Source organism: Carcharodon carcharias, chromosome 21 (assembly GCF_017639515.1).
Source record: "Carcharodon carcharias isolate sCarCar2 chromosome 21, sCarCar2.pri, whole genome shotgun sequence".
Lineage (NCBI taxonomy): Eukaryota > Metazoa > Chordata > Chondrichthyes > Lamniformes > Lamnidae > Carcharodon > Carcharodon carcharias.
This window is the reverse complement of record NC_054487.1, coordinates 12,891,291-12,918,612: the sequence shown is the minus strand read 5'-3', so window position 1 is coordinate 12,918,612 and position 27,322 is coordinate 12,891,291. Positions and strand designations below refer to the sequence as shown.

Sequence of the window (27,322 nt, the reverse complement as noted above, 5' to 3'; positions counted from 1 at the left end):
AGGATGGTGAGTGACTTGGAGGGGAACTTCCAGGTGGTGGTGTTCCCATGTGTCTGCTGCCCTTGTCCTTCTAGATGGTAGAGGTTGTGCGTTTGGAAGGTGCTGCCTAAGGAGACTTGGTGAGTTCCTGCAATGCATCTTGTAGATGGTACTCACTGCTGCCATTGTGCGTCAGTGGTGGAGGGAATAAATGTTTAAGGTGGCAGATGAGGTACCAATCAGGCACTTTGTCCTGGATGGTGTCGAGTGTTGTTGGAGCTGCACTCATTCCAGGCAATTGGAGATTATTCCATCACACTCTTGACCTGTGCTTTGTAGATGGTGGACAGGCTTTGCGGGGTCAGTAGATGAGTTACTCACCACAGGATTCCCAGCCTCTGACCTTCTGTTGTAGCCACAGTACTTATATGGCTATCCCAGTTCAGTTTCTGGTCAATGGTAACCCTCAGGATATTGATAGTGAGGGATTCAGTGATGGTAATACTATTGAATGTCAAGAGGCAATGGTTAGATTCTCTCTTGTTGGAGATGGTCATTGCCTGGTGCTTGTGTGGCATGAATGTTAATTGCCACTTATCAGTCCAATATTCTCTGGGTCTTGCTACATATGGACACGGGCTGCTTGGGTATCTGAAGAGTTGTGAATATTGTTGAACATCGTGCAATCATCAGCGAAGGTCCCACTTCTGACCTTACGATGGACCATATTGCCCTCAGTAAAGCATTTGAAGAAACTTGAAGATGTTAAAGGTGCTATAGAAATGCAAGTTGGTGTGTTTCTCAGCCCAGCTACTAGGATAAGCTCATTGAGTCACCCTCAGGTTGATCTAATTAGGCTCCTGTTTCCCAATCACTCACTCAATCAACGTGTGACTGAGCTCTTGGTTGTCAGGCCTTCACTGTCACAGATTCGACCATCTGGTTTGCTGATCTGAGCCAGTGCAGCAAGCAGACCCAGTGTCCTCAGGGTAGAGAGAGGCAACTCGATCATGGCTCCTGCAACTCAAAAGATCGCCCTCTTGTGGAAGTACGCATGTGGGGAGCTGCACTGGCTGCAGGGCCCTCCCCCTGCCCTTGGTTGAATAGCTAACCCCGGCCAATACTCATTGCTGAAGCTTGCACTTATTGAATGATATCGTGGTTGGTATAGTACCTAGTGCCCTTGGAACGTGAACCCAGCCAGGAGCCAGTACCTTAAGGTGAAAAGAGAGGGGATGGAGTAAAATTTGTGAAATGGTCCACAGAAAACAGCTCAAAATTAGGAAGATTTTGTTGGAGTAGGCAAACAAAAAGTGTTTCCATTGACAGGGACGTTGCTAATCACAGGATGGATTTAAGATAAATAATCGCAGGGTAGTACAGAACTTGAGTATTGCTGAAAATAGAGACATTTTTTGTTGAAGCTTTTCATCTTGCACTCATCAGGACAATTTGCAAGAAAACACCAATGTCAGGGGAACAATATATTTATACTGTATGAGAAGAGAGTGCTGATTGCTCAAAGTCCATTTGCCAACCTATCAGCACTCTCTTCTCCTACAGTATAAACATGTTGTTTCCCCTGACATTGGTGTTCTTGCAAATTGTCCTGATGAGAGCAAGATTTAAAATAGCTGGCAAAAGATCCGGGGTGAGGTGAGGAGAAATGTTTTTATGCAGTGAATAGCTGAGATGTGGAGTGCACTGCGTGAAAGGGTGGTGGAAGCAGATTCCATAGTAACTTTCAAAAGAGAATTAGATAAATAATTGAAAAGGGGTCATTTGCAGGGCTATGGGGAAAGCAGAGGAGTGGGACTAATTGGATAGCTCTTTCAAAGAGCTGGCACAGGCACGATGGGCAGAATAACCTTCTCTGTGCTATAAGTTTGTGAGACTCTAAAAGATAAGTACAAGTAAAATGAACCATCTAGCCTGCTAGAGGACTGCTGCCTCTGACTATTCAGCACTCAGGAACTTGAACAGATTTATAAATTGTTTTATGAATCACAGTTCAACACATAATTATCCTCACTGCTGTTCAGACAATTTTGTTCAACCAGTGAGCAACCTGACTTGTGCTGTAGGACTGATGATTACTTGGAATGCAATTTATGCCTTACATGGAAAAGCCAACCTGTGAAAATGTATTTGCGGCAATGATTTAAGGCTGCTGAGCAGAGCTTGGAGAGTAAGCTTTTCTTCATTGAGCAATTGTGCAATGTTTAGGCTGGCTGCAATTCTAAACAGTCCGATAATATGCCATGTGATGAAGCAGCCACATGTGCAGGCCAAAGCAGAAGGTCAGCGAAAGCTGATCAGCTTCATATGAATCGGTAAAGCTCGGGTATGCTGCCACACCAAAAGAAACAGGTTTTATGACACATGAAGTCAAGGAGTTAGACTGCAAGTGCAGTGGGACAGGGGTTTGCCAGAACCTCGGCTACAGATGCCGTGTGCTGTGATTTGAATGTCTGTTGACACGGGATTTATTTTCTGGTGGGCTCTCGTCACTTTCTTCCCTTCAGAAAATTCATGCATTTTGCATCACTTTTGAGGCGACAAACCAAAAATAATTTACCCAAGGAGGGTTGCAGTAACTTAAAATATGATAATTAAGGAGTTAGAGGGACTTAAATACTAATTGTTAAACAGGTTAACAATCTCTCTTAAATAGCAGACCAAAGCATTAAGCATTATTGTACGCAAATTAACTGCTGGATTTTTTACATTACAACAGTAACTATACATCAAAAGTATATTGGTGGTTGTGAAAAGTGCAGTAGAAGATTTTTTTCTATTCGTTCATGGGATGTGGGTGTCACTGGCAAGGCCCATTTCTAATTGCCCTTGAGAAGAATCATTGTAGTCTGTGTGGTGTGGATGCACGCACATGCTGTTAGGAAGGGAGTTTGAGGATGTTGATCCAGTGATGATATAGGAGCGGCAATATAATTCCAAGTTAGGATACTGTGTGACTCGGACTCAGCTTCCAAGTGGCTTTGTTCCCATGCGCTTGCTGCCCTTGTTCTTCTAGGTGGTAGAGGTCACAGGTTTGGAAGGAGTCTTGGTCGTATCATAGCCATTGTGCATCAACGGTGGAGGGAGTGAAGGCTTAAGGTGCAAGTTCTTCCTCTCTGCTGATTCCCTCTCATCAGAAAGAGTCATTGCTGACATCAGCCACTGATTTTGGCCCTTTCAAAAAGGCTCATTCACTCCCATTGGATCCAAACTTTATGTAGGACTGCAATTATTTTTTTAAAAAGTAAAAATAAGGTTTGCTGGAATCATGTGCCCTGAAGTAGCCCTTAGTGACAATCTCCAGTCAAAATTATTGCTCTTTTATTGGTTATTTATGCCTCTTATATTTCTCAGGAGACATTGACCACTCAAATAACTGTAACTCCACTCCCCAATTCAACACAGTAACTAAAGAGCCTCCACTAGAACATTTAAACCTTAAGTAATTTTCCAGACCATAATCCACCTACAAAGAGGCCACCTCACATGTCTCGGTAGTGTGCCATTGGTAAACCCCTCAGCCTGGTCAGCTGAGTGTAAGGGAGGGGAGTTGATGTGAGTGAACCAGAATTGGAAGGACGCAGGGTGCAGGTTGGAATCCAGAGCCAGAGAACATTGAATTGTTACTGAGGCCATGGGCAAGTTGACAAAGGAAGACGATGGTTTTAACGTTGATCGGCTGGACTTTGCCAGCCCTCTCGAGAAAGGCTGAGAGGCGGACAGGCTCGTAAAATGAGGAGGGAAGGCAGGGGGGGTGGAATGTCGATTGTCTTCCAGCTGCTGTGATATTTTACCAGCGGCGAGGAAGGTGGAGGACGGCCGCCCTGCCCAGAGGCAAGTTGAGCCACTTATGTGGCCATTTAAAGCCTCTTCCTGCCACCACTGGCATTTTACCAGCGGCGGGTGGGGAGACTGTCTAGTGAACCCTGGCCGCTTACCCCGGGCTCGGTTGTGAGAGTTTGGGGGGGTCACCTAAGCTGGCACTCTGGCCCAGTAGGGTACTCCCAGTAGCAATGGCCACCTTCGGGGTCTCCTTATTTAAGGAAAAATATAAATACTTTAGAAACAGTTCAGAGAAGGTTTACTAGACTACAACCAGAAATGGGTTGCCTTATGAGGAAAGGTTGGACAGGCTGGGCTTGTATCTGTTGGCATTTAGAAGAGTAAGAGGCGACTTGATTGAAGCCTTTAAGATCCTGAGGGGTTTTGACAGGTTGGATGTGGAAAGGATGTTTCCTCTTGTGGGAGGATCTAGAATTAGGGGTCACAGTTTTAAAAATATGGGGCCCTTCATATAATATAGAGATTAGGATAAATTTATCTCTGAGGGTTGTGGAACTCTCTCTTCCTCAAAAAGCAGTGGAAGCAGAGTCTTTGAATGTTTGTAAGGCAGAGCTAGATAGATTCTTGATTAACAAGAGGGGGGGGGTTGGGGTGAAAGGTTATCGGGAGTAGACAGAAATGGGGTTTAGGTCACATTCAGATCAGCCGTGATCTTATTGCATGATGGGGCAATTTTGAGTGTCCGAGTGGCCTACTCCTGTTCCTAATTTGTATGTTTGTATGTACTACCCCTGTCATCACAAACCCCGTGACCACCACCTACACCCAACCCCCCCCCCCCCCCCCCCCAAACCCTGGCGACCCCAGGCCCTGCTCACCTTGTTGTGAGGGCAGCTGTGCCCTCTCAGGTGGGTGCATTCCCAGTAGTGCCCATTGCTCCCAGTGGCGCTGCTGAAACTGAAGAGTTGCTGGCCCTCCGATTAGCCGGCACCTCTTGGACACAGGTTCTCATCCTTTAAAGGCTCAACAGCCCCATGGCAAATAATTAGTTGCTGGATGGGCCTATGTTGCGGTCAGGAGTCCCCTGAGCAACAGCGGCAGAGATGCCTCTAGATTTTAGGCTAGTTGTTGTGGTTCCCGCTCCCCTGACTAGAGTCAGCCTGATGTGTTATAGATTGGGGAGTCAATGGACAGCAGTGAAGTTGAAGGTGTTGGGTAGGATGCCAAGGTCTAGACAAATTTGTTTAGGCTGTAACTAGAAGCTCATTCATTATTATGTTGGGAGGATTTTGCTGGTGTTGAGGTTGAGGTAGAATCCGAAGTTGTTTTGGTGAGGGACTCGATGTGAACACAAGTGTGCTTCAAGCAATTGGTAGTCACATGGAAAGCTCCCATATCGGGTGTCGCAAGGCTTTGACACCAAATTAGAGGCACTGTCCTGGTTTGGACCCATGACCCTGACTATTTGATTGAGATGGCTTACGACTGACTTCTCATAAGATGCTTGCACGTCCATTCATCCCATCAATCTGGGTTTTCCCTTTGGCTGGGAGCTGGAAAGCCATCATCAAGCTGGAGTCTCCGGATCAGAAATCCGCCATCATTTCGATGGAGGGCAGACACTGTCTCCACATGACACACCCAGTGAACGGTGTGATCAAGGAGGTAAAGACAGCCAGTTTGGCTACAGTTGATGCAGTCCCATTTGGAAAAAATATCTTAACCTGAAGGGGTCTTTGGGGACTCTTGCTTTCAAAATCAAATTCCTTCCAATGAGGATTGCAGCTATGACCTCGCTTGTAGTCTCTGCCAGATAGAACTTGGTGGGAACTCCAGCTCTTAATAAAATTTGAATGGGAAGATTCAGATTTGGTTCCCATCCTTGTGTTCAAATCCTTCCACGGCCTCACCCCTCCCTATCTCTGTAATCTCCTCCAACCTTGCAATCCTCCAAACTTCCTGTGCTCCTCCAATTCTGGTCATTTGTGCGTTGCTAGGTTTTTTTCCCTTCTATCGTTGGTGGCCATGTCTTCAGCTTCCCAGGCCCTAACCTCAGGAATTCATTCCCGAAACATCTGGTCCCCTCTCCTCATTTAAGATGCTGCTTAGCACTGAATCTTGATCACCTATCCTCATAACATCTGTATACTCAATGTCAGATTTTCTTTGGCAATGCTCCCACAAAGTGCATTGGGATGTTTTACTACATTAAAGTCACTATATAAATGCAAGTTATTGTTGTTGGCTCATAAGTAGAGCCCAAACATGGGAAATCAATATTGCTGGGAATCTGGGTAAGGGGACAACAGCTCTGAATGTCAATGAAATAAGGTTCAGCGCCATCTAACAGGTGGACCCTTATCGAAGCCTCATGCTGAGGGATATTAATATAATTCTTCTTCTTGTAAGTAATGCAGTTGTAATGAAGAATTTGCTTCAGAAGCCTCTACCATGATGTATCCATGTCATTGCAAATCTCTCAGCTGTGACTCCTCCCTGTAATACATTCTGAAACATCTGTCTTTGCGTTAAAGACTCCGACCTTCCCAAATCCCCAATTTCACTCTCGATGCTGCATGTCATGAACCTCGCTGCATTAGAAAGGGATGTATCCGCGGTAGAAATGAAATGAATGCCTAAGACCACACGGGAAATACGAGTTGAGCCCCAGCTTAAATTTGCAATTCGACGCATTGAGAACAATACAAATCTTGGCAGTAAAGTGAGAAGCAGTAATCTCCTTCAGGCAACAACTGTTGCCAAGGGAACACCGTTTCCGTGGGACTGCCAGTCTGGTACACTGTGCGTCGCAGTTGGTCGAAATTACACAGCAAGTGCCTTCAGAGGATGCAAAATTATGCAAGTGTCGTCAGTGATGGATGGCACTTGGTTGAACCAATTTACGGCCAAAATACAAAATAACCACTATACTCAACCCCATGGGACTTCTAGGGAAAATTGTGCTGGAGGGAAGTCTCATTCTTTGTGCTGAAACAACTGTAATAATGAAATATTAACTTATGCAATTGATCAATAAATCCAGTTCTCCTAAAAGTCTGGAAGTTTTTTATATGTAACCTATCACCAGTACAGACACGATGGGCTGAATAGTTTGTACTGTGCTGTAACATTTCTATGATTTCCATGATTCAGTCTCCATTAGAGCTATGATTCTAAAACTAATTGCATCGAGGAGTGCCACTGCAGTAAATATTATAGAATCATAGAATTTTATAGCACAGATGGAGGCCATTTGAGTGATTGCCCTTGACATCAAGGCAGCATTTGACCAAGTGTGGCATCAAGAAGCCCAAATGATACTGGTGTCAATGGGAGTCGGGGGGAAAACTCTGCGCTGGTTGGAGTCATACCTAGCACAAAGGAAGATAGTTGTGGCTGTTGGAGGTCAAACACCTCAGTTCCAGGACATCACTGCAGGAGCTTCTCAACTATCTTCAGCTGCTTCATCAATGACCTTCCTTCCATCATAAGGTCAGAAGTGGGGATGTTCACTGGTGATTGCACAATGTTCAGCACCATTTGTGAATCCTCAAATACTGAAGCAGTCCTTGTCCAAATGCAGCAAGACCTGGACAATATCCTGGCTTGGGCTGACAAGTGGCAAGTAACATTTGTGCCACACAAGTGGCAGGCTATTGCCCCTTGACATTCAATGAATCCCTGAATTCCCCACTATTAACATCCTGGGGGTTATCATTGACCAGAAACTGAACTGGATTAGCCATATAAATACTGTGGCCACAAGAGCAGGTCAGAAGCTAGGAATCTTACGACGAGTAACTCATCTCCTGATTCCCCAAAGACTGACCACCATCTACAAGGTACAAGTCAGGAGTGTGATGGAATACTCCCCACTTGCCTGGATGAGTACAGTTCCCACAACACTCAAGAAGCTCAACACCATCCAAGACAAAGCAGCCCCCCTTGATTGGCACCACATCCATCACAATAATCATTCATTCCCTCCACCACTGATGCACATCAGTGTGTACCATCTACAACATGCACTTCAGCAACTCACCAAGGCTCCTTGGACAACACCTTCCAAACCCATGATCTTTACCACCTTGAATGGCAAGGGCAGCAAACAGATGGGACCACCATCACCTGGAAGTTCCCCTCCAAGCCACTCACCATCCTGACTTGGAAATATGTCATCGTTCCTTCAATATCACTGGATTAAAATCCTAGAACTCCCTCCCTAACAGCACTGTGGGTGTACTTGAATCTCTGCAGTTCATGTGGTGTAAGAAGGCAGCTCACCACCACCTTCTCAAGGGCAAATAGAGATGGGCAATAAATGCTGACCCAGCCTGCGAAGCCCACATCCCATGAATGAATTTTAAAAAATCATGTGCGTGCCAACTCTTTGAAAGAGCTGTCCAACTTAGAACTACACCCCAGCTTTTCTTGATATCCGTACAAGTTAGTCACAGGCAGCAGAATCTTGCCCAGATTGGGAGCGAGAATTCCCAGCTCTGCAAACCCAAGAGAATTGAGGAGGATGCTGGTTGTGGAGGTAAGCTGGGCAGAAGGCCTGCCTCAGGGCTCCTTCAGTGTCCGAAAATTTAGTAAAACATAAAACAGCCCTCCAGCCCCTGTGCCTCACACCACGTCACCGCTCCCACATGCTCCCCATGCCCCATCCATGCCAACCCATGCCACCATATTCTCTGTATCCACCCTCATGGCATCTGCATAGCCCCAATGCCAATCTATGCCCCGTAGCACCCTCAATGGTCCTTTATAGCCCCTATGCCAACTTAGTGCCAAATCATGCCAACCCACGTTTCCCACCCACAACCCTTTTCCCTGGTTCTTATCATGCCAACTCACCTAGTAGCCACCATGGGCAGACCTCCGGACCCATGCAGAGATTAGGTAAAATAAAGTTCCATAAAATAAAGTCCTAAGTGCCTATTGCAGACTTCACTATATTGTAAAAACGCTCCCGCTCATAAAAGCCTGTTTGCTACATTTACCTTCCTTCCACTACATAAAGCCTTCTAACAACAAACATTTCATTCAAGTGTGCAATCCCTCATAACAACAAGCATTAGAATTCATAGTTCTGCTTCAAGGAATATATAACCACTTGTAGCTACCATTCAAACTATGAAATTGCAGGCACCCTACTGTGATAATGGATGGTTGTGAAATCAGTCATGCAGCAGTAATCCGGTAATGGATGCCCTCAAGCTTATGTCAATAGAGAGTAAGATAACAAGCAATGATTTTTTTTAAACACTCCAGACATATTTTTCAAAGATTTAAAGGGCAGGACTTTTAAATGCCTGGACAACTTGACATCTTCTTTTGACAAGTCCTCTTGAAGGTCCTTTGGCACTTCCGAAATGTCCTTTTGAAAGATCCAATGAGCTTGACAGTAATGAGTTTATGCACATCATGCTTATTTTTAACAATTCCATAGGGTACCTGACCTCTCCCATGGGTGTCCTGGCGCCAGATCCATAGGAGTGCCTTACCCCTCCGAAAGGGTACCTTGGCTATCTAAATGAATCCACAAAGTTCAGACCTGCTCTTATCGGGTGGGAACTGCCCGCCTTTTGGGTTTCACACTCTTAAGATTACCAAAATCCCACTTGAGTGGAGGCAGCTGATGATTTGAATGGCCAACTGCCTCTGTAAAAAGCGCGTGTGCAAATTGTGCCCTGTCTCTGTGAAAATGGGAAATGTCATCTACAGAGAGCAGCTCTCCATCATGGCAAAAACCTGGGCCTTGGTCTGCCAAACGCACATTTTCATCATGCTTAATGTAGCATTATGGGATTGTGACATTGTGAAAAAGCAATTCAGTGTCAGTCTTTACCTCCCCTTCATCTGACCATTAGCAGCAGCACAACCTTCAGTTGCCTGGGCCCCACATTTGTGAATTCCCTTCACCTCTTTTCTCCTTTCATATACTCCTTGAAACTTGTCTTTTTGACCAAGCTTTCGGTGACCAGTTTCCATCTCTCTTTTCTCGGCATCCATTTACCTCATGCCCACCTGTGAAGCACCTTGGTACATTTGACGTTTTATAGGCCACTGTCTGAATGGAAGTTATTGGCGTTCATCTCCCATGGAAAATCCAAACATCTCCATTTCAAGTTTTCAGCTCTGGATTAACAAGACTATAGATGTCCCTTTACTTTGGCCCAATAGTGTGCTGCTGCCTCAATTTTAAAAGAAAAGCCCCCCAATCAGCTCTCTCCCCACGCCCCCCCCCCCCCCCCCCCCCCCCCCAAAGGCCTTGGCTTATGTGGCATTTCACCATTTTCTGGGCAATCCTGTGTAGGATTGCTAATCTAGTGTCCAACTGGCTCAAATTTGTACTAGGCCAATGTCTATGAGGAACTGGGTTGTGACTGATAGCCCCGCTCTCTAGCACTGTTCCCTATAACCTGTGCACAGGCCACACACAACAATATATATCTCTTTCTCTCACACTCTCTCTCCCCTCTCTGTCTCCCCCCCCTCCCCCCTTTAAAAGCCTCCTAAAGAGTCAGAGTCACTGCTTTGGCTAAGATTTTGGGTTTACAAGCAGAAGAACAATGTTTTCTTCCCTCTGGTATTCACTTTCAAAACTTATATTTCTCCCTCTCTCCCCTCCTTTCTCACTCCCCCTCTCCTCCCACAGCTTTTGGGTTTACAAGCAGAAGACAGAGGGAAATGTAACCCCTTCAGCCTCAGGATGGACCTGAGCATGGGTCTCGGATGTATATTGGACAACAGCCCTTTTTTGCACAGCTTTGATTCTTTCTGTTGTGCTTGAAGTAGCAGCCCTTTACTAAGCAGATGGTTGAACTACACTCTGACCACAGAATATCCTGGTGCTTTATGAACTATCTCTGTTTCACAATGAAATTGTTGCAATGCTTGTAGCTGAGCATCATAAACGTCTCTGTAATTATGCTCCGTGGTACAAATAATTCTGAGCTTTTTTTCGTTTAAGCTCAGTTTTTTTTCACACAAGGGAAGAACTTGTAATTCCCTAACATATTATCATGTCCTTGTGATGTATCAAGGCCTTTTGCATTTAATGAACTGCTTTCTGTTGTTATGAGGGGAAATCTGGCAGCCATTTTGTGCATGGCAAGATCCTACATAAAAGATGGAATGAATGGACATAAACTGTTTTTGGTGGTGTTATTTGAAGTAGGGTTGTCACTGAGGACATCAGGAGAGCTCTTTGCTCTTTTACACATCAGTGCGGTGAGATCTTTTTAGAGGCCTCAACTTGCCATCTCGTTTGAAGGATGGACCACAACCAATGTAGGACTCCTTCAGTCCTGCATGGGAGCTCAGGGACCCAAAGTGGGGACACTTTACCGTAGACCATAAGACGTCAGAGCAGAAGTAGGCCTTCGACCCATCGAGTCTGCCCCGCCATTCAATGAGATCCTAACTGAACCAAGCTGCTACAAAGGAAGGCAAGGTTTAGCTCAAATGGAGAATAAGGAAAGACTGTGAAGGCTTTTTTCTGCTCATGGCTCTTGAGGAACTGAAAGAATGATGAGGTAATTGGGTTATTTAGGGAGAGTTGAGTGAGCTAACCACACTTTTTAAGTGGATTTTCCTCCAATACTGTAGTTGTGTTAAGTAGTTAATTGACAGTTATATATTCCACAGTTCAATCACATGAGTCCTTTCTCTTCAATGTGCGTTTGTCAGGCCATTTGTTTGAAGGATAATGAAGATGTAAAATCTGCTGCCCATGCCCTAAATTGACAGCAAATCCCCTTCCCCTATCTCCCCTGTGCTCGCTGACCAATACTGGCCCAGGTCCAGCAATGTCTTGAGTTTAAAATCCACATCTTTTGTTTTCAAATCCCTCTGTGGTCTCGCCCTTCCCTATCTCTGTAATCTCCTCCAGCCCTACAACCCTCCAAGATATCTGCACTCCTCTAATTCAGGCCTCTTGAGCATCCCTGATCTTAGCTGTTCCACCATTGATGGCTGCGCTTTCAGTTGCCTAGGCCCTAAGGTTGCCAACTGTGATTAAATGTATTCCTGGAGGTTTCATCACATGATTTGCCCACACACTCCAGCTGTTTATCAGCCAACATTGTGATGGATCGCCTTCCTATACCAATTGGGAAGCGAAAAGACTCATTACCCAATTGGATGCTTGATCGTCAGCCAAACAGCATTTTTACCCCATTTTCAACATTTTAATATATGGTAAAGCCAAATGTCCAAAGAAAATGCCAAAAAAAACCCCAATATTTTTTAATGTCCGAATGATTTTTCTCCAGGGCTGCACTCAGCAGTTGTCCTGGAGATTGGTCATCGATCCCTGGAGACTCCAGGCCAGTCCTGAAGGGTTGGCAACCCTACTCCAGGCTCTGGAATTCCCTCCCTGCACTTCTCCACCTCTCTAGCTTACTTTCCTCCTTTCAGACACTCCTTAAAACCCACCTCTGACCAAGCTTTTGGTCATCTGACTGAATAACTCCTCAGTGGTTCAGTGTCGTATGGTGGATTATAATGCTCCTGTGAAACGCTTTGGGACATGTGTTAAAGCACTTTTATTTATGTATAGCTATATATGTATGTATATGTGTGTATATATATATATATATATATATAGGTTCATTCCAGCATCAAGACAGATTCTATTGTCTCCGAGCATAACTGTCACATGAAGGGAACACACTCTGAAATACCAATCAACTTAAACTTCCAGTTAAATGCACAAAGAAATTGGACTCATTAATGGCCTTTGATATGGTAAGAATGACTCCAACTTCTGCTATTTTAAATCAGCAATGTTCTGTTTCTACTTTCTCCACAACAGATTGGGAATAATTTGGAATGAGAACATATATATTACCAAAGTGCTCCCTGATAATACTTTATGTCCCTGACCATCTGCCCCTGCAGGTTAATGTAAAATATCCAACGGCACAATTTGGTGAGGAGAATGAGAGCTGTTCCCAGTGTCCTGGTCAATATTTATCTCTCAACCAACATCACTGAAATACATAATCTGGTCCTTATCACCTTACTGTTTTTGAAGCTTGGTGTGCAGAAATTGGCTGCTGAGTTTTCTGACTACACTGACTACACTGTTGGGCGCTGAATGAGAATATCGTTCTCTTGAACCTTCTTCCTGAAGTTCAGTGAATAGAGTGCAGCACCAGTGGGGTGGAAATCGATGTATAGTTAGGTTGTGTACCCAACCAGTTGGTTTCAAGCCATCTCATTGGTCTGTGCTAATTTGTCTCCTGGCTTGGCTTAGTTGGCAGTGTTCCAATCTCTGTGTCAGAGGATTGATGCTTCAAACTGCAGAATGTAGCCACACGCTCCCAATGCAGTAGCAGTGTGGCAATGCTGCACTTTTGGACATGCCTTCCTCTGGATGAGGCATTAAACCAAAGCCCCATCTACTGGCTCGGTGGATGGTGAAGGTGCCATAGCACTATGCAAAGGAGAACAAGGGAATCTGCTTGCATCCTGGCCAACATTCCTCCTTCAGCCAAAAACAGAGCTTCCGGCAATTCATTTCTCACTTCTCACTGGCGACCAATGAGATGTCAACGCTGTGCTCCCCAGCCATTGCCTGTGTCTCTGTTCACTCCCTTTTGCCACCCAAGAGTCTAGACAGAATTAATTTTTCTATTGAAAATAGAAAGGGGAAACAGACTGGAAACTTTACAAAAAATTCCAAACCAGTGCTTCCCTCTTTTTTAACGACGGGACAACATAGCCAGTAAATCTGGTTTTCATGCTGTCGGTTTGAGTGGGTGGGGAGAGCTGGAGGGAATGTATGCCAGGAATGCTCTTCCAATTCAACACAGCTGAGCCAGTGGAAGAGGTAAGGCCAGAGTTTAATCTCTATGGCACCTTCAACAGTGCACCACTATTGCACTGGAGCATCAAATAGGTTACCTAGCTTGAACCTACAGCTTTCTGACTCCGAGGCTGAATGCAGCTGATTTCTTTTACCAATGTGTTGCTGGTGGTGGTGATAAATTTGAACCATCACACAAGAGGTGCATTGGACAGTATTTGTGTGTGATCTTTCCAATAGTGCTACAAACTGTGCTGTATTCTTGGCGCTGCTTACCTTTTACACTAATTAGATCTCAGACAGTTATTGCGAGAATTACATCCCCCACCAAAACTGGACAGATAAACCGTTAGTGCAGGTACTATGCTTGGAAGCGCTGCTTATATTATAACTGCTTTGTTGTTGTAATGTTCCTGGATCAGATCCCAGCTCGTGGAGGGAGATCTAGTTAGGGACCAATAATGTTTTGTTCAAAGTAGATAAAGTTTGTAAGTCAAAACACTTACTAAATGAATAAAGTCCACATTGTTCCATGGGTTTGGAACAAACAAAAATAAACTTTACGATACAAGTTCAGAAAGATAAAACAATTTACAATATCTATCTTATCCTCTAACATTCAACAAGTATGAGGTATATGTGAACTAACAGGCAACCTGTGGCCGGACATGCCACACTACACAATAGATGACAGATGCGACCAAAACAGATTCCATGGATTTCTCAACAATCCACCCAGACATTTGTCACATTGTGAGCTGACCAATCTCACTGAAACTTCATCTTTCTAACGAGGGTTTCCAATCTCCACATTTGAAGATCTTGCTTTGGAATTCTCCCCAAAAGCCAATCCCAATCGGATGGCTTCAAAAACGACCTACCTCACAGGGTTTGAATCTCGCCTTCTGAGATTCCTTTCCCCTGGATCTCCAAGTATGCGCAAGCTTCACCTTCCAAGCACAATTTCAGCTGTGCCAAGCAGGACACCATTGCTCCAGTCGCCCACAGCATAAAGTCACCAGCCTTCGGCTGCCTACTCGGATCTTCGGAGCCCTCCTCGTGCCCACTTCACTTAAAGTCCACTTCCTGCGGCTCTTGCTTGGATTTGGAGCCTATTACGCTGCTCCTTTCTATAACTTCACTTAAAGAGCCTATTTCTGTCCTCTGGCTTTTATCCCTTGCCTGGGACTGTATTTTGAGACCTCTCCCTGTCTCCCTCCCCGGTTTGGGACCTATCCCTCTCCCCCTCCCATGTCCTCCCTGGGACACCTACAAGATAATGGCACTCTGTATCCGGCCGTCTGACCTGCCTTTTTGTGCAGTTCCCCCTCTCCTGTCTGCGCAGGGCAAGCCCTCGACCTAAAGAATGCACGTGTGCAGTCATTTCCCGGCTGGGCATGCGCAGGAGGCCCGAGGTTCATTAGGCATAGTCCCTGATCTCCACAGGTAAGCTTGGGCCTCTTGACCTTGTATAAAATTACAGGTGGATCTTTCCACTTAGCCAGTGGAAAGGTGGATCAGATGGGTGGGTAAGACAAGCCAAACTGCTGCCCTCCCTTTTTACAGCCTCTATCCCTCTGTATATATTTTAAATTCGTTTTGGGGCTGTGGGTGCTGCTGGCAAAGCTGGCTCATCCTTAATTGCCTTTGAGAAGGTGGTGGTGCACTGCAGCCTTGAAATGCTGCATTCATGTGGCGTAGGTACTCCCACAGTGCTATTGGGGAAGCAGTTCCAGGACTTTGACCCTGCGCCATTGAAGGAGCGGTGAAAAAGTTCAAAGTCAGGATGATGTGTGAATTGGAGGGGAACTTGAAGCCAGCGATGCCCTGGTCCTTCTATGTTAGCTCCGTTTTGAAGTGTTGAAACCAGCATACTTTATCACGAGAGTTGTAGGACTGAACGATGCTGGAAGACTTGACATTTTTATTGCACTTTATCCCATTGCTTTGCCCTGTCAACCCATTTCACTGCATCAGGCAATTGTTGAAGATCCCATGGCACTACCAGTGCAGGAGATTTCTACATCGCATGATAGTGTGGGACATGCTTGTGCAATTACTGCTCCAAGCACTTCCCATACCGTGAACTACTTGGAAGAGCAGTGACTGGCATGGTGCTGGCAATGTGACAACTAAGATCCCACAAATTGCAACCGGGTGAATTGCCCAGTTCTTCTGGTTTGACAATTTAGGGTTCACAGCTGCAGCAGAAAAATGCATTACAGGACAGGTTCAATGCAAGAACTATGCAATTTACGGAAGATTAGTGTCAGTATGCTGAATAAAGCTCAGTGACAGCTCTCAGGTTTGGAACGTTGGCAGTTTTTTCTTCCAAGATTCTCTCAATAATCTCTCTACATTGATATGAGTATTTTTTACGCCTGATTATTCCTCCTGTGGCCTCCAAAGTGTTAAACAGATAAATTGACATCATTTCCTTGGCCTCTTCGAACTCCAGCTGCCACTTCACTTCACTTCCATTCAGACACTTCACCCTCACTCCGAGGGGACCAGCATTCTCCTGGTCGGATGTGGTTCAGTTGGAAGCGTTCCTGCCTCTGAACCAGACGACTGTAGCTTTGAGACTCTCTCCAGAGACTTGCGCACATGATCCAGGCTGGCCTTAGAGTGGAATATTGATGGAGCGCTACATTTCAGAAGTGCTGTCTTTGGGATGACCGAGGCCCCTGCCTGAATTCCATCGGCATCTAAACAAGATGACCTGCACATTATCCCTGCCCTTTGTGGGATCCTGCTGTGTTTAAACTGGTTGCTGTGTTTCCTACATTATAACAGTTACTCTACTTCAAAAGTCCTGTTTTGGTTGTAAAGTGCTTTGGGGCACCTCGAGGTCATGAAGAACACAATTGAGTGCAATTCCTTTTTATTCCTGGGCCTGTTCACATATAAAAGAGCAGTACTTGCCTTTATAGCTGGCAACTTAGTCCCATGAGCTGTTGGTTGAAATTTAACACAAGAGCTTTGATTCCAGTAAGTCTCCTTTGAAGATCTCATTTCAGTCAGGCTATGGAGAAGAATTTTTTCCCAATCTGATCAACAAGTCCTCCAGTCAGCAATATAAAACTCTGCCTCTTGGCTCTGGCTAAAAGACCTGGTCCTGAGGTCATTGAAGCCCATTGCCAAGGATAGTCTGACCTATCTACCTTTCAGTGAAAAAGCCTCTTCGAGTACGTGGTAGCCCAGCTCAGAATTGCCGCTGCCTGATGGGAAAGGAATTGCCAATTTGTTGTGAAGGTGCTTGGTCAACATGAGGTTGGAGCAGAATTCGAATGTTCTGAGCATTGAGGAGCTGGATAAGAGCCAGTCATGTCGGATAGTTGATTTGCATTGACTGTTGATGAACATGGCTGCCCTATAGTAAGACCACCGTCTCAAGGGTGGTGACGAAGAAGAACAGAGAAAGTTCTCAGTTCATCTGAAGTGACCTTTAACTAATTCGCCTACTGTCTGTGTTATCTCATTGGCTTTAGCTCCAATATAAAAAAAAGAAAGGTCTTGCATAGGCTGCTCCTACCCCCACCCCAGCCAAAAAGCACTTCACAACCATGGAGGAACTTTTGAAATGCAGGCGCTATTGCATTGTAGGAAATGTGGCAACCAATTTTGCACATCAAGATCCCGCAAGGCAGCAATGAGATAATAAGCAAAGGTATTTTAGTGATGTGGATTGAGGGATAAATGTCGTCCAAGTCACCAGGAAGAATCCTCCTGCTCTTCTTTGAGTAGCGCCGTGGCATCTTTCACTTTCACCTGAGAGGCCTCATTTTAATATCTCTTCTGAAAGACGATATCTCTGACAGTGCAGCACCTGCAGTTTGTCCTCAGTGCGAGCTGATCCGACCCTCTCACTCGGTAAGCATGATACCAACAGCAATGGCTGACGCCTCTCTAGTTGTCAAATTTGGCTCTTTCTTTATGTCAGCGTGTCTCTCAACTTTTCTTCAAACTGAGCAGAGGATATTCACACAGCACCTCTGCCAGAGTTCTGATCTACAGCTGTAACTACCGCTGTTTGTATGTCAATCTCCCCAGACAGACAGACCGCTCCCTATTAACCCTCTTTTGAAAGAGTCTTGTTTTGTTGAGAAGTTGCTTATAATTCTCCAGCAAGTTGGCCCTTAATCTGAGGGAGCAAACCCTCAGATTGAGTGGAACTCCCTGCGATTGTCTGTTGTGGAATTTTATCCACAGGTTGAAGTAACATTGGCTGCCAATAATCAGATCTAGGGCCAATATGACCAACTGCAACTTGGTATAAAGGAAGCTCTTTTGATCATCCAGTGAGCCAAAGATCAGGAGGGTCTCCGAGTTTGGTGGAAAGTCTGCATTAACTGACCTTAGCGTTGATGGAGGCCAGGGCCCTGTACAATCAACTTCCCCACCTGTGGGCTAGGGAGACAGGGCAGGGAAAGAGTTTGAGGTCCCTGCTGTTGATCGCTATCCGTTGACCTTGGTGGACATGTGAGTGTGTGTGTGGGCATATTGGGTGGCAAATAAACCAGGCTTGGCTGTGATGGCTCCCCCATGGTGAAGTGAGCTACCAACAGTCTCTCACAAAGCTCACACATTACTGGGTGACTGGTGCCTGTGGAACTGCACCCTGCCCCCAACCTACAAGGAGGGTAGGGGAGAAAAACTGGTGAGACCATGAGAGGAAGGGTGACCTGTTCAGTCCAAATCATCAGTTTGTTAGACTCTGTCATTAAAGCATGAATCTCTCTTTAATAAACTGCCTAAGCCAAACTGTTTTGTAATGTATGTCCCCGACTGTCTTGCCTGTCAGAGTAATACATTTAAACTTCCACAATCTATTTAGGTTTGGAGGTGAAATTTTAGCTGACATAATAGCTCAGCCTCTGTGAGTTAGAAACTGCCAGTCGAATAGAGTCCAAAAGAAATATGAATTACTGCATTCTGTCTAGGCTGTCACCAGCAGGTGAGTGACAGCAGCCTGCATATTCAATCCTCCTGTAGGGCATGCGAGAGTCCAAGAACATCTCTGGCTCCTGCTGTGGGTCTGCCAACAATCCAGCCATTAATATCTAGAAGACCAGGCAATCTATATATAAAACACGTTGTGTTTACTGAATCACAGCCATTGCGATGACCTCAGTAATGATTTCAAAATGTGACAGTAATGACTCCCAACCAGCGAGAGTCCCCATTATTGTCAAGGCTTGAAGGGCTGAATGGCCTACTCTTGCTCCTATTTCATATGTTCTTTTTTTAAAATTCTTTCATGGGATATGGGCATCGCTGGCAAGGCTGGCATATGTTGCCCATCCCTAATTGATGGTGCTACAGTTGTCATGGTCGCCATCTTTACATTCTCAAATTCCACCAGCTGCCGTGGTGGGATTTGATCCCATGTTCCCAGAGCATTACTCTGGGCCTCTGAATTACTCGTCCAGTGACGTTACCATAACATCACCACTTCCCCCCCTGGTGAGCTAGAAAGTAAGAGGACAAGTTTGTAATTAGGACCTACAAAAAGGATGGGCCGGGAAAGGACCAACTTGTCCCTCTTTCCTGCCCCACTCCCACGGTACCTGGAGCACCGCGATTCGACACATCCTACCACTGCATCCCTCCCAGCACCACCACCCAGCAACCCCCATAACCTCTCACCCCAAGCAGCATTTTAATCTCTTGTGGGAGCTGAAAAAAATCAGCCCCTTTGAGGGGAGAAAATTGTTGAAAACTCCTCTCCTCCTTCCTCAAGTAACCAAAACCAGTCCTAAGGATGACATTGTTGTGCCGAATGACTATTTATTTCTCTTCTGTTTTAATTGAGAAGACAAGATACTTCGTTAGGGAGGTTAGAAGTTTCATGAAGGTGTAGTTAATTTGCAGTATCTATAGCCACAGTCCTTTTCTAGTCTAATACAGGCCAAGCTTTGGGCAAGAATACACATCACTTTAGTGCACTGTGCCAAGTAAAGGGACTGCAGGATTTTAATTCCAGCTGACATGGCCGACGTTCCCAGTTGCCTGCTGTCAGTAGCTCAGTTACTGATCTCAGATGAGTCATTTAAATGCCAGGCTGACACACGCAGAGAAGCTTGTTGGCAACCGGAAGCAGAAAGCCAACAGAGGATCCTGCTTAGGTTGCACTCTGCCGCCCCCTGGTGCCTGACCAGGTCCCAACACCGGAGAGAGCTCATACAGATGCCCAAGGTCGTTTACCAGATTCCTCCTCCGTTAGAATCCAGGGTGGCCATTTTGGAAAGCAATGAAAGGAGCAAAATGGGGATGATAACTGTACTCCCTTCATCCCCTCACTCCTCACCAGGGGTACAATGAACCCGTGGGTGTCAAAAACATAACATTAAATGCATTAATGTTGAATTTGTAGATCTGAATTTGAATCTCCACCAAAAGGGTCATTCATTCTTCCCTTGGCCTTGTAACCAATGAAGTAGTTTTTAAAGTATAATTTACTAATGTATTGTAAGGAAATACCTCACCCAATTTGTGCACAGCAAGATCCCACAAACAGCAATGAGGTTAATGACCAGGTTTTTAGATTGACGGATAAACTTTGGCCAGAATGCCCGGGGGGATCTCCCCTTCTTTGAATAGTACCACAGAATGTTTTATGTCTACTTGAGAAGGCAGTTTAACGTCTCGCCCAAGAGACGTTATCCCTGAGTGAGTGAAGCATTCTGGGACACGAACCCATGACCTCTGGCTCAGATGTGAGACGGCAACCACTAAGACAAAGATGACACAATACACGGTTTTCTGCCCTGTGAAGTATTTTGGTGGCTGGAGAAGGTTCAGTTGTCCCTCTTTAGTAAAATCTGTTCTCTGGTATAATTATTAGTTATGTCATGAGGGTCATCAAAGTTTCTCTGGCACCATCAAGCTTACTACCCCTGAGAAAATGCTGATTTTCGTTGTGTCGATCAGTGAGGAGTCATTGTTGTCGATTGTACTCAGCCAAGTCCTGGCCACAAATGAAACCTACTCTTGCCACCTTGAACCTCCCCTTTTAATCTCAGCTTTTCACATTTCGAATCAGGTCAAGATTGATTTAATGTCATCAACATGACTCTTTTGTGTGTTTTGATCATTTAAAATATTGCAAGTTCAATTTTAACTGGTGCCTGTCATGTTTAACAAACAACTTTAGTACAAAATTCATGTCACCTTTAGTATTATGTATGATACCATCAAAATGGGACTGTAGCTTGTCAGTCATTATAATCCTTCGTGCTAACACAATACCGAAAATGTTGAGACTGATTCTGCTAATTGAGTGGAGAGGCATTAAGCCATGAAGTGTAGAAGGCCTGAGGTTTGATTCACAGTCTGCGATGATACTGGATGGGTCTGTGATTAGGATTTCACAGCAGTTCTGAGCTCACGAGAGGGAAAACCAGCCAGGGTTCCTGCTCCCACAGTTAATATGCTGCCAACATGGACTGTCTGAAGCTACTACTACTACTTTGATGAGACTGGGCTGACAGTGTGAGTGGAACTGTCCCCAACAAAGGATTCCGTACTTTTGGAAGCTGAGGGCAGAAAATTGACTTTTTTTTATATAAACCAAAGAGAGAAGAAAGAACCATGTTGGCCTTCTAGAGCACCATTCATGACTTCAGGCTGTCCTAAAGCACTTTACAGCCAGACGTACTTTAGTGTTATAACGTAGAGAACCATGACAACCAGTTTGCCTAGTCATGCACACAGCAATGTGATTATTCTCAGGTGATCATTTTAGGTTCCCGGTGAGGGATAAATATTGGCCAGGACACCTGGTGAACATCTCTCCTCTTCTAAATAGTGTTATTGGATCTGATACATCAATCTCAGAGGACCGATGAGGCCTGAGTTTAAGAGCCTATCCAAAAGACAGTACCTTTGACAGTGTTGCACTCTCCCAGTGCTGCACTGCAGTGTTAATCTGGATTTTGTGCTCAAGTCTCTGGGGTGGAACTTGAACTCACAAGCTTCTAACTGAAAAGTTGAGAGTTCTACCGAACAAATCATGGTTGACATCTGGCCTGTGTGTGACTCTAGAACCTACAGGCTTAACTCTGAATCTTCATCTCAAGTACAATGTAACAGCAACGAGAGTAAAAAGAGCCACTCCGACTGTTGTGTACAACCATCAGCTCTAAGACCCGTTCCTTCTCCCACCAATGAAGACGGCATGTTTAATAGATCCATTCCAGGGCCACGTTTCATCAGGGTGAAGTAGCTGATTTCGATCGCTTACTAGGGGGTGGAAAAAGCTGTTGGGTTATTTCCGGTTGTTGTACATAGTCTGTGTAATTTGTTAAGTCTGGTGTATTCTTTAGATTGCCTCCTTATTTAAAGTGTTTGATTTTGTTTTACACCCCCCGCCTTCCCCCCCCCCCAGCTCTGCATGCCAAAAGGGCTTTCCTTCCGAACACAGGCTGAAAGCCGAGATCCGCAGTTCCATTCCTTCCTCATCACTCGTGAAGATGGCTCGCGCACCTATGGCTTTGTGCTCACCTTCTACGAAGAGGTTACCTGCAAGCAGATCTGCAGTGCCATGCAGACCCTCTATCAGATGCACAACGTGGAGCAGTACAGCAGCGTTTACGCCTCGTCCTCTTGCAGCATGGACTCGCTGGCGAGCAGCATCGACGAGGCGGACAGCACCTCACTGGCTAAGCTGCAGCGCTACAACTCGTACGACATCAGCCGGGACACCCTGTACGTGTCAAAGTGCATCTGCCTGATCACCCCGCTGCCATTCATGCAGGCCTGTCGGAAATTTCTGCTGCAGCTGCACAAGGCGGTGAGCTCTCAGCAGCCCCCGCCTCTTCCCCTGGAGAGCTACATACACAATGTCCTCTACGAGGTGCCGCTGCCCCCACCTGGCCGCTCGTTGAAATTCTCTGGGGTCTACGGGCCGGTTATTTGCCAGCGACCCGGGCTCAGTGAGCTGCCCCTGTTTGATTTCCCTCTGCGGGAAGCCTTTGAACTACTGGGTTTGGAAAATCTGGTTCAGCTCTTCACCTGCGTGCTCCTGGAGATGCAGATACTTCTGTACTCACAAGGTAAGCGACATCGAGGTGGATAAAAACCCACATCTTTTAAGATTTATCAATTAAGAGTGCCGTAGGAGGCAGATGTCGTTCAGCCTGTGGATTAGTGCAAGGTTAGTGACGGGAGAGCAAGTAACTGAATGCCAAATGTCAAACTCATAACGCCAACGGAATGGAGTAAGTGAAGAGCATGTGATACTGTGTAATGTGCATTAGCAAAGGAAGCAGCAGGTTAGTAGGTGAGATTGAGATCAGTCAACCAGAAATGTACTTAATATACTTTCCTTGTTCCAAAAATGCTTGTGTGCTCTACCAACAATTAGATGAATACAGCTAGACCATAGCTTTTAAGAAAGCAAAAACTCATTTAAACTTTTATTGATGTATATAAAAGATTGGGGTAACTTTTCCTCATCACCACCTGGGTGGTATTCTAATAGAATAGAATGCATGATTCATCTGACTTCCATTTTATTGTAATGATCGACGATGAGAATTCACCCCTGTGATTCAGGAGCAGATTTGTTTCTGACACTTCCAGCATCATATTTGCATTGTGCCTGATGGATTTGTCTGTCGTAGTCAGATCTGGTCGTGGATATACGTAAAAAATTCATAATTCATTAGAAGAGCAACAAAGGACAATGGACATGGTGGGGAATGTATCAATGAAAAGGAATGTCCCTCACTTCAAAACATATCACCCATGAAGAACTACCAAAGATGCACAAACATAGCAAATCCAACAAGAGTTGGCAGCTCAATCCACCAATAAAAAGGAGAATAAAATACTTCTGCCTTTTGTGCTCGAGGCTGTTTGAGGGTCATGACATTTGGCATCTAAATGAAACACAAAGTCGTTAGGTTCAGAATGCAAATTTTATAAATTGCTTCTTTAACATTATAACTCGTTGAATTGCATTAGCTGCGATCTCTTATGATATTTTGTAACGGTCGATTGTTCACAAGATTCAATATTTTGATTTGGTGTCAGATAAATTACAAGTAATCACAATGCATGTAAAAGGAATAATGGGTTTTACACTCAGCTTTTACTGGAATGCAAAACTGGGTTAATCCGTCACAATCGCTAGGTTAATCCTGATGCAGAAGCTCATTCTTGCCATCTTGGCTCCTCATCTGCCCAACACAGCTTCCAGTAGTCTCTGAAATGACTCCCATCTTCTGCCTCCATTATCTTACCATGAAATCCTTTCCAAGTGCTTTGAGCGCCCTCTTTGTCTGAAGGAATTGCTAGAAGAAAAGGATTAAGGTCGATCTAATTGGTATTTTACCAAGCACACTAAACTTACCACATCGTGTCTCAAATTACTCAGAATACTCGCCGGGAGAACTCACTGCTCCTATTTGAATAATTACTGAATGCTAACATGCAGGTACAACAATCAATCAGGAAGGCAAATGGTACGTTGGCCTTTATTACAAAGGATTTGCGTACAGGAGTAAAGATGTCTTACTGCAGTTGTATAGAGCCTTGGTGAGACCATGTCTGGAGTATTGTGTGCAGTTTTGGGCTCCTTATCTAAAGAAGAATATACTTGCCATAAAGGGAGTACAACAAAGGTTCACTAAATTAATTCCTGGGATTTTCCCATGAGGAAAGGTTAAATAGACAGGGCCTTTATTCTCTGGAGTTTAGAAGAATGAGAGATGATCTCATTGAAATGTACAAAATTCTTACAGGGTCTGCAACCAAGGGGCACAGTCTCAGGATAAGAGGTGAGCCATTTAGGACTGCGGTGAGGAGGAATTTCTTCACTCAGAAGGTGGTGAATCTTTGGAATTCTCTGTCCCCGAGGGTTGTGGAGGCTCAGTCATTGATTAAATTCAAGACAGAGATCAATACATATGAACATCCAAATTAGGAGCAGCAGTCGGCTATTTGTTCCCTCAAGCCTGCTTTATGAACATCGAGGGATACGGGCATAATGCAGGAAAATGGTGTTCAAGTAGAAAATCAGCCATGATCTCATTGAATGGTGGAGTAGGCTTGAAGGGCTGAATGGCCTACTCTTGCTCCTATTTCATATGTTCTTTTTTATTATTCTTTCACGGGATGTGGGCATCATTGGCAAGGCTGGCATTTGTTGCCCATCCCTAATTGCCCTTGCTGGATCATTTCAGAGGGCAGTTAAGAGTCAACCACATTGCTATGGGTCTGGAGTCACATGTCGGCCAGACCAGGTAAGGAAAGGATGGCAGATTTCCTTCCCTAAAGGACAGTGAAGCAGATGGGTTTTTACAACAATCAATGATAGTTTCATGGTCATCATTACATGGGTTCAAATTCCACCAGCTGCCGTGGTGGGATTTGAACCCTTGTCACAGAGCATTAGCCTGGGTCTCTGGAATACTAGGCCAACGACATTACCACTATTCAAAATAAAGAAGAAGAGCATTTTTATAGCACCTTTTGTAGGATAGGGGTGTTTGGCAGAGTAAGGGTTAATGTGGGATTGGATAACAGCACCACCCACATAATGATATAGGGGGTCACATGATACTAGACTGTCTGTGGAGTAGAGTCTAGAAAGAGCCAGAATGGAGGCAGAACCCATGCATTGCAGTACCTGGGATATATATAGTTAAAGTTAACAATAAAGGGTTTATGTTCAACCATACAAGCCTCCAGACCTCTCTGTAAAACACCTAACAACCTTTACAAAGTGTTCCAAAGTGCTTTATCTCCTGAATCTCATGTGTCATGAGATCATTAACATTTACCTGAACTTCCAGAACAGTCAGGACCTCGGTCAGGCAATTCCTGAAAGGCTGTCTCTCCGACAGTGCAGCATTCCTTTAGCACTACACTGAAGCGTCAGCCTAGACTGTGGATTCAAATTTGAACCCACAACCTTCTCGCTCTAAAATTGGAAAGGACAAAGAGGGAAGAGAGAAAGCCGAAGAGAAAAGGGTTTCTCTGTGTTATAGAAGCGCATCAATCCCAACTGCCCCATCTCTTCTCGATCATAATTAGATATTCTAATATAAAAATGTCACAATACTATGACATTCCTGCTTATTTGTTACTGTCCTATTCTTCTTGCACCTGGTAATTGAATACACTGGGTGTTAACTACATTTTCCAGATTACTGCATTGCAATTTAATCTCTCAGTGCATATGTAAATATCTAAAGCATGACAATTTGCTTTTCCTACATTTTCACACCATTTCTCAAAGCAAACAGATTTAGCAGGTTTGGCTCCCTGGCCTTTATTTGCAAGAGGACAGCAAATGGACTTGGCAGCTTGTTGAAGAACCTCCTGTTTTATGTATAGACCAATTTATATGGTGTTCTTGATTCAAAATAAAGAACAAGAGCATTTTTATAGCACCTTTTGTAGGATAGGGGTGTTTGGCAGAGTAAGGGTTAATGTGGGATTGGATAACAGCACCACCCACATAATGATGTAGAGGGTCACATGATAGTAGACTGTCTGTGGAGTAAAGTTTAGAAAGAGCCAGAATGGAGGCAGAACCCATGCATTGCAGTACCTGGGATATATATAGTTAAAGTTAACAGTAAAGGGTTTATGTTCAACCATACAAGCCTCCAGACCTCTCTGTAAAACACCTAACAACCTTTACAAAGTGTTCCAAAGTGCTTTATAGCCGATGAACTATGTTCGGAGTACATTCTGTAGTCAAACTTGGTAACCAGTGTATGCACAGTTAGATCCTACTGTCATGCCAAGCAGACATGAGGACATTACAAATTATTTAGAAATGTACTTTCATTTAAATTGGACGCTGTTGGACCTTTATAAATGGACTCCAGGTGACACCTGCCCATTTTCAACGACAATGTTTGTCAAGCTTCTAGAAGGCTCCAAAGGGATTACAAATGGGCATATTAGAGGATTGTCCTGTGGAAATTCACACCTGCTTTTATCCAGGACTATTCAAACAACAGCAGAATAATGAACTCAGACTTGAAAGACATTTGGAATTCCGAACTGTAAATTAGATGACTACCACTTGCCTTATTTGGAATATGATTCGACATTTTGCTACAGTGGCCATCTTTGCCTGCCTGCCAAGCATATAGAAAAGAGAGGGCAACCTGCCGAGAGCCAGAGACATCTTGAGACATCTTCAGAGCAGCAGAGAGACACCGCTTTCATCAGGGAGAGAGAGGAGCCCAACACACCTGGGTGATTAACTCTTATGAACTAAAATAAATAAAACACGATAACCGAGGGATTGGGAAAGGGAGACAGGGTGCTGGTGACCAATTTGAGAGGAGGGGGGATGGGTGGTGTGGTTAAAAGGAGTAGAAAATCCGATTTAAAGAATTTTATATTAGACCTAACACAGATGTATAATGTGCCACAGAACGTTATTATTTTTGCTGGGTGATTCATAGACTTGCAGCCCCATTGAATCACTCAGCTGAGACTCCCGGGCTCAGCCTCCCGTAGGCTGCACTGGAAATACGGGACAAAAGGCGTCCCTTAAGGGATTCAGGACGAACAGTCAAAATGAGGGGCAGTCCCTAAAATACGGCACAGTTGGTCAGCCTGCACCGCGCCGGCTATCAGATGCCTGTAACTAACCAGGTTACCAAGAGCTGCCCTTGCAGCATCGTAAAAATGAAATGAGGGACCACTCTCCCCCCTTATCCTGTTCCATCTACAAAGCGCGCCTGTGAAAGCATC

At 44.8% G+C, this 27,322-nt stretch overlaps 1 protein-coding gene across 4 annotated transcripts in view; it reads left to right on the top strand.

Annotated features, from left to right (window-relative positions):
• Positions 1-27,322, top strand: part of LOC121293375 (DENN domain-containing protein 5B) — a 297,453-nt gene that overhangs the window by 137,324 nt on the left and 132,807 nt on the right. For all 4 annotated transcript variants that reach the window (XM_041216395.1, XM_041216394.1, XM_041216397.1 and 1 more), the window contains one exon: positions 21,987-22,653. In XM_041216395.1, the coding sequence (XP_041072329.1) occupies positions 21,987-22,653 (667 nt within the window). The remainder of the gene's footprint in view (positions 1-21,986; positions 22,654-27,322) is intronic.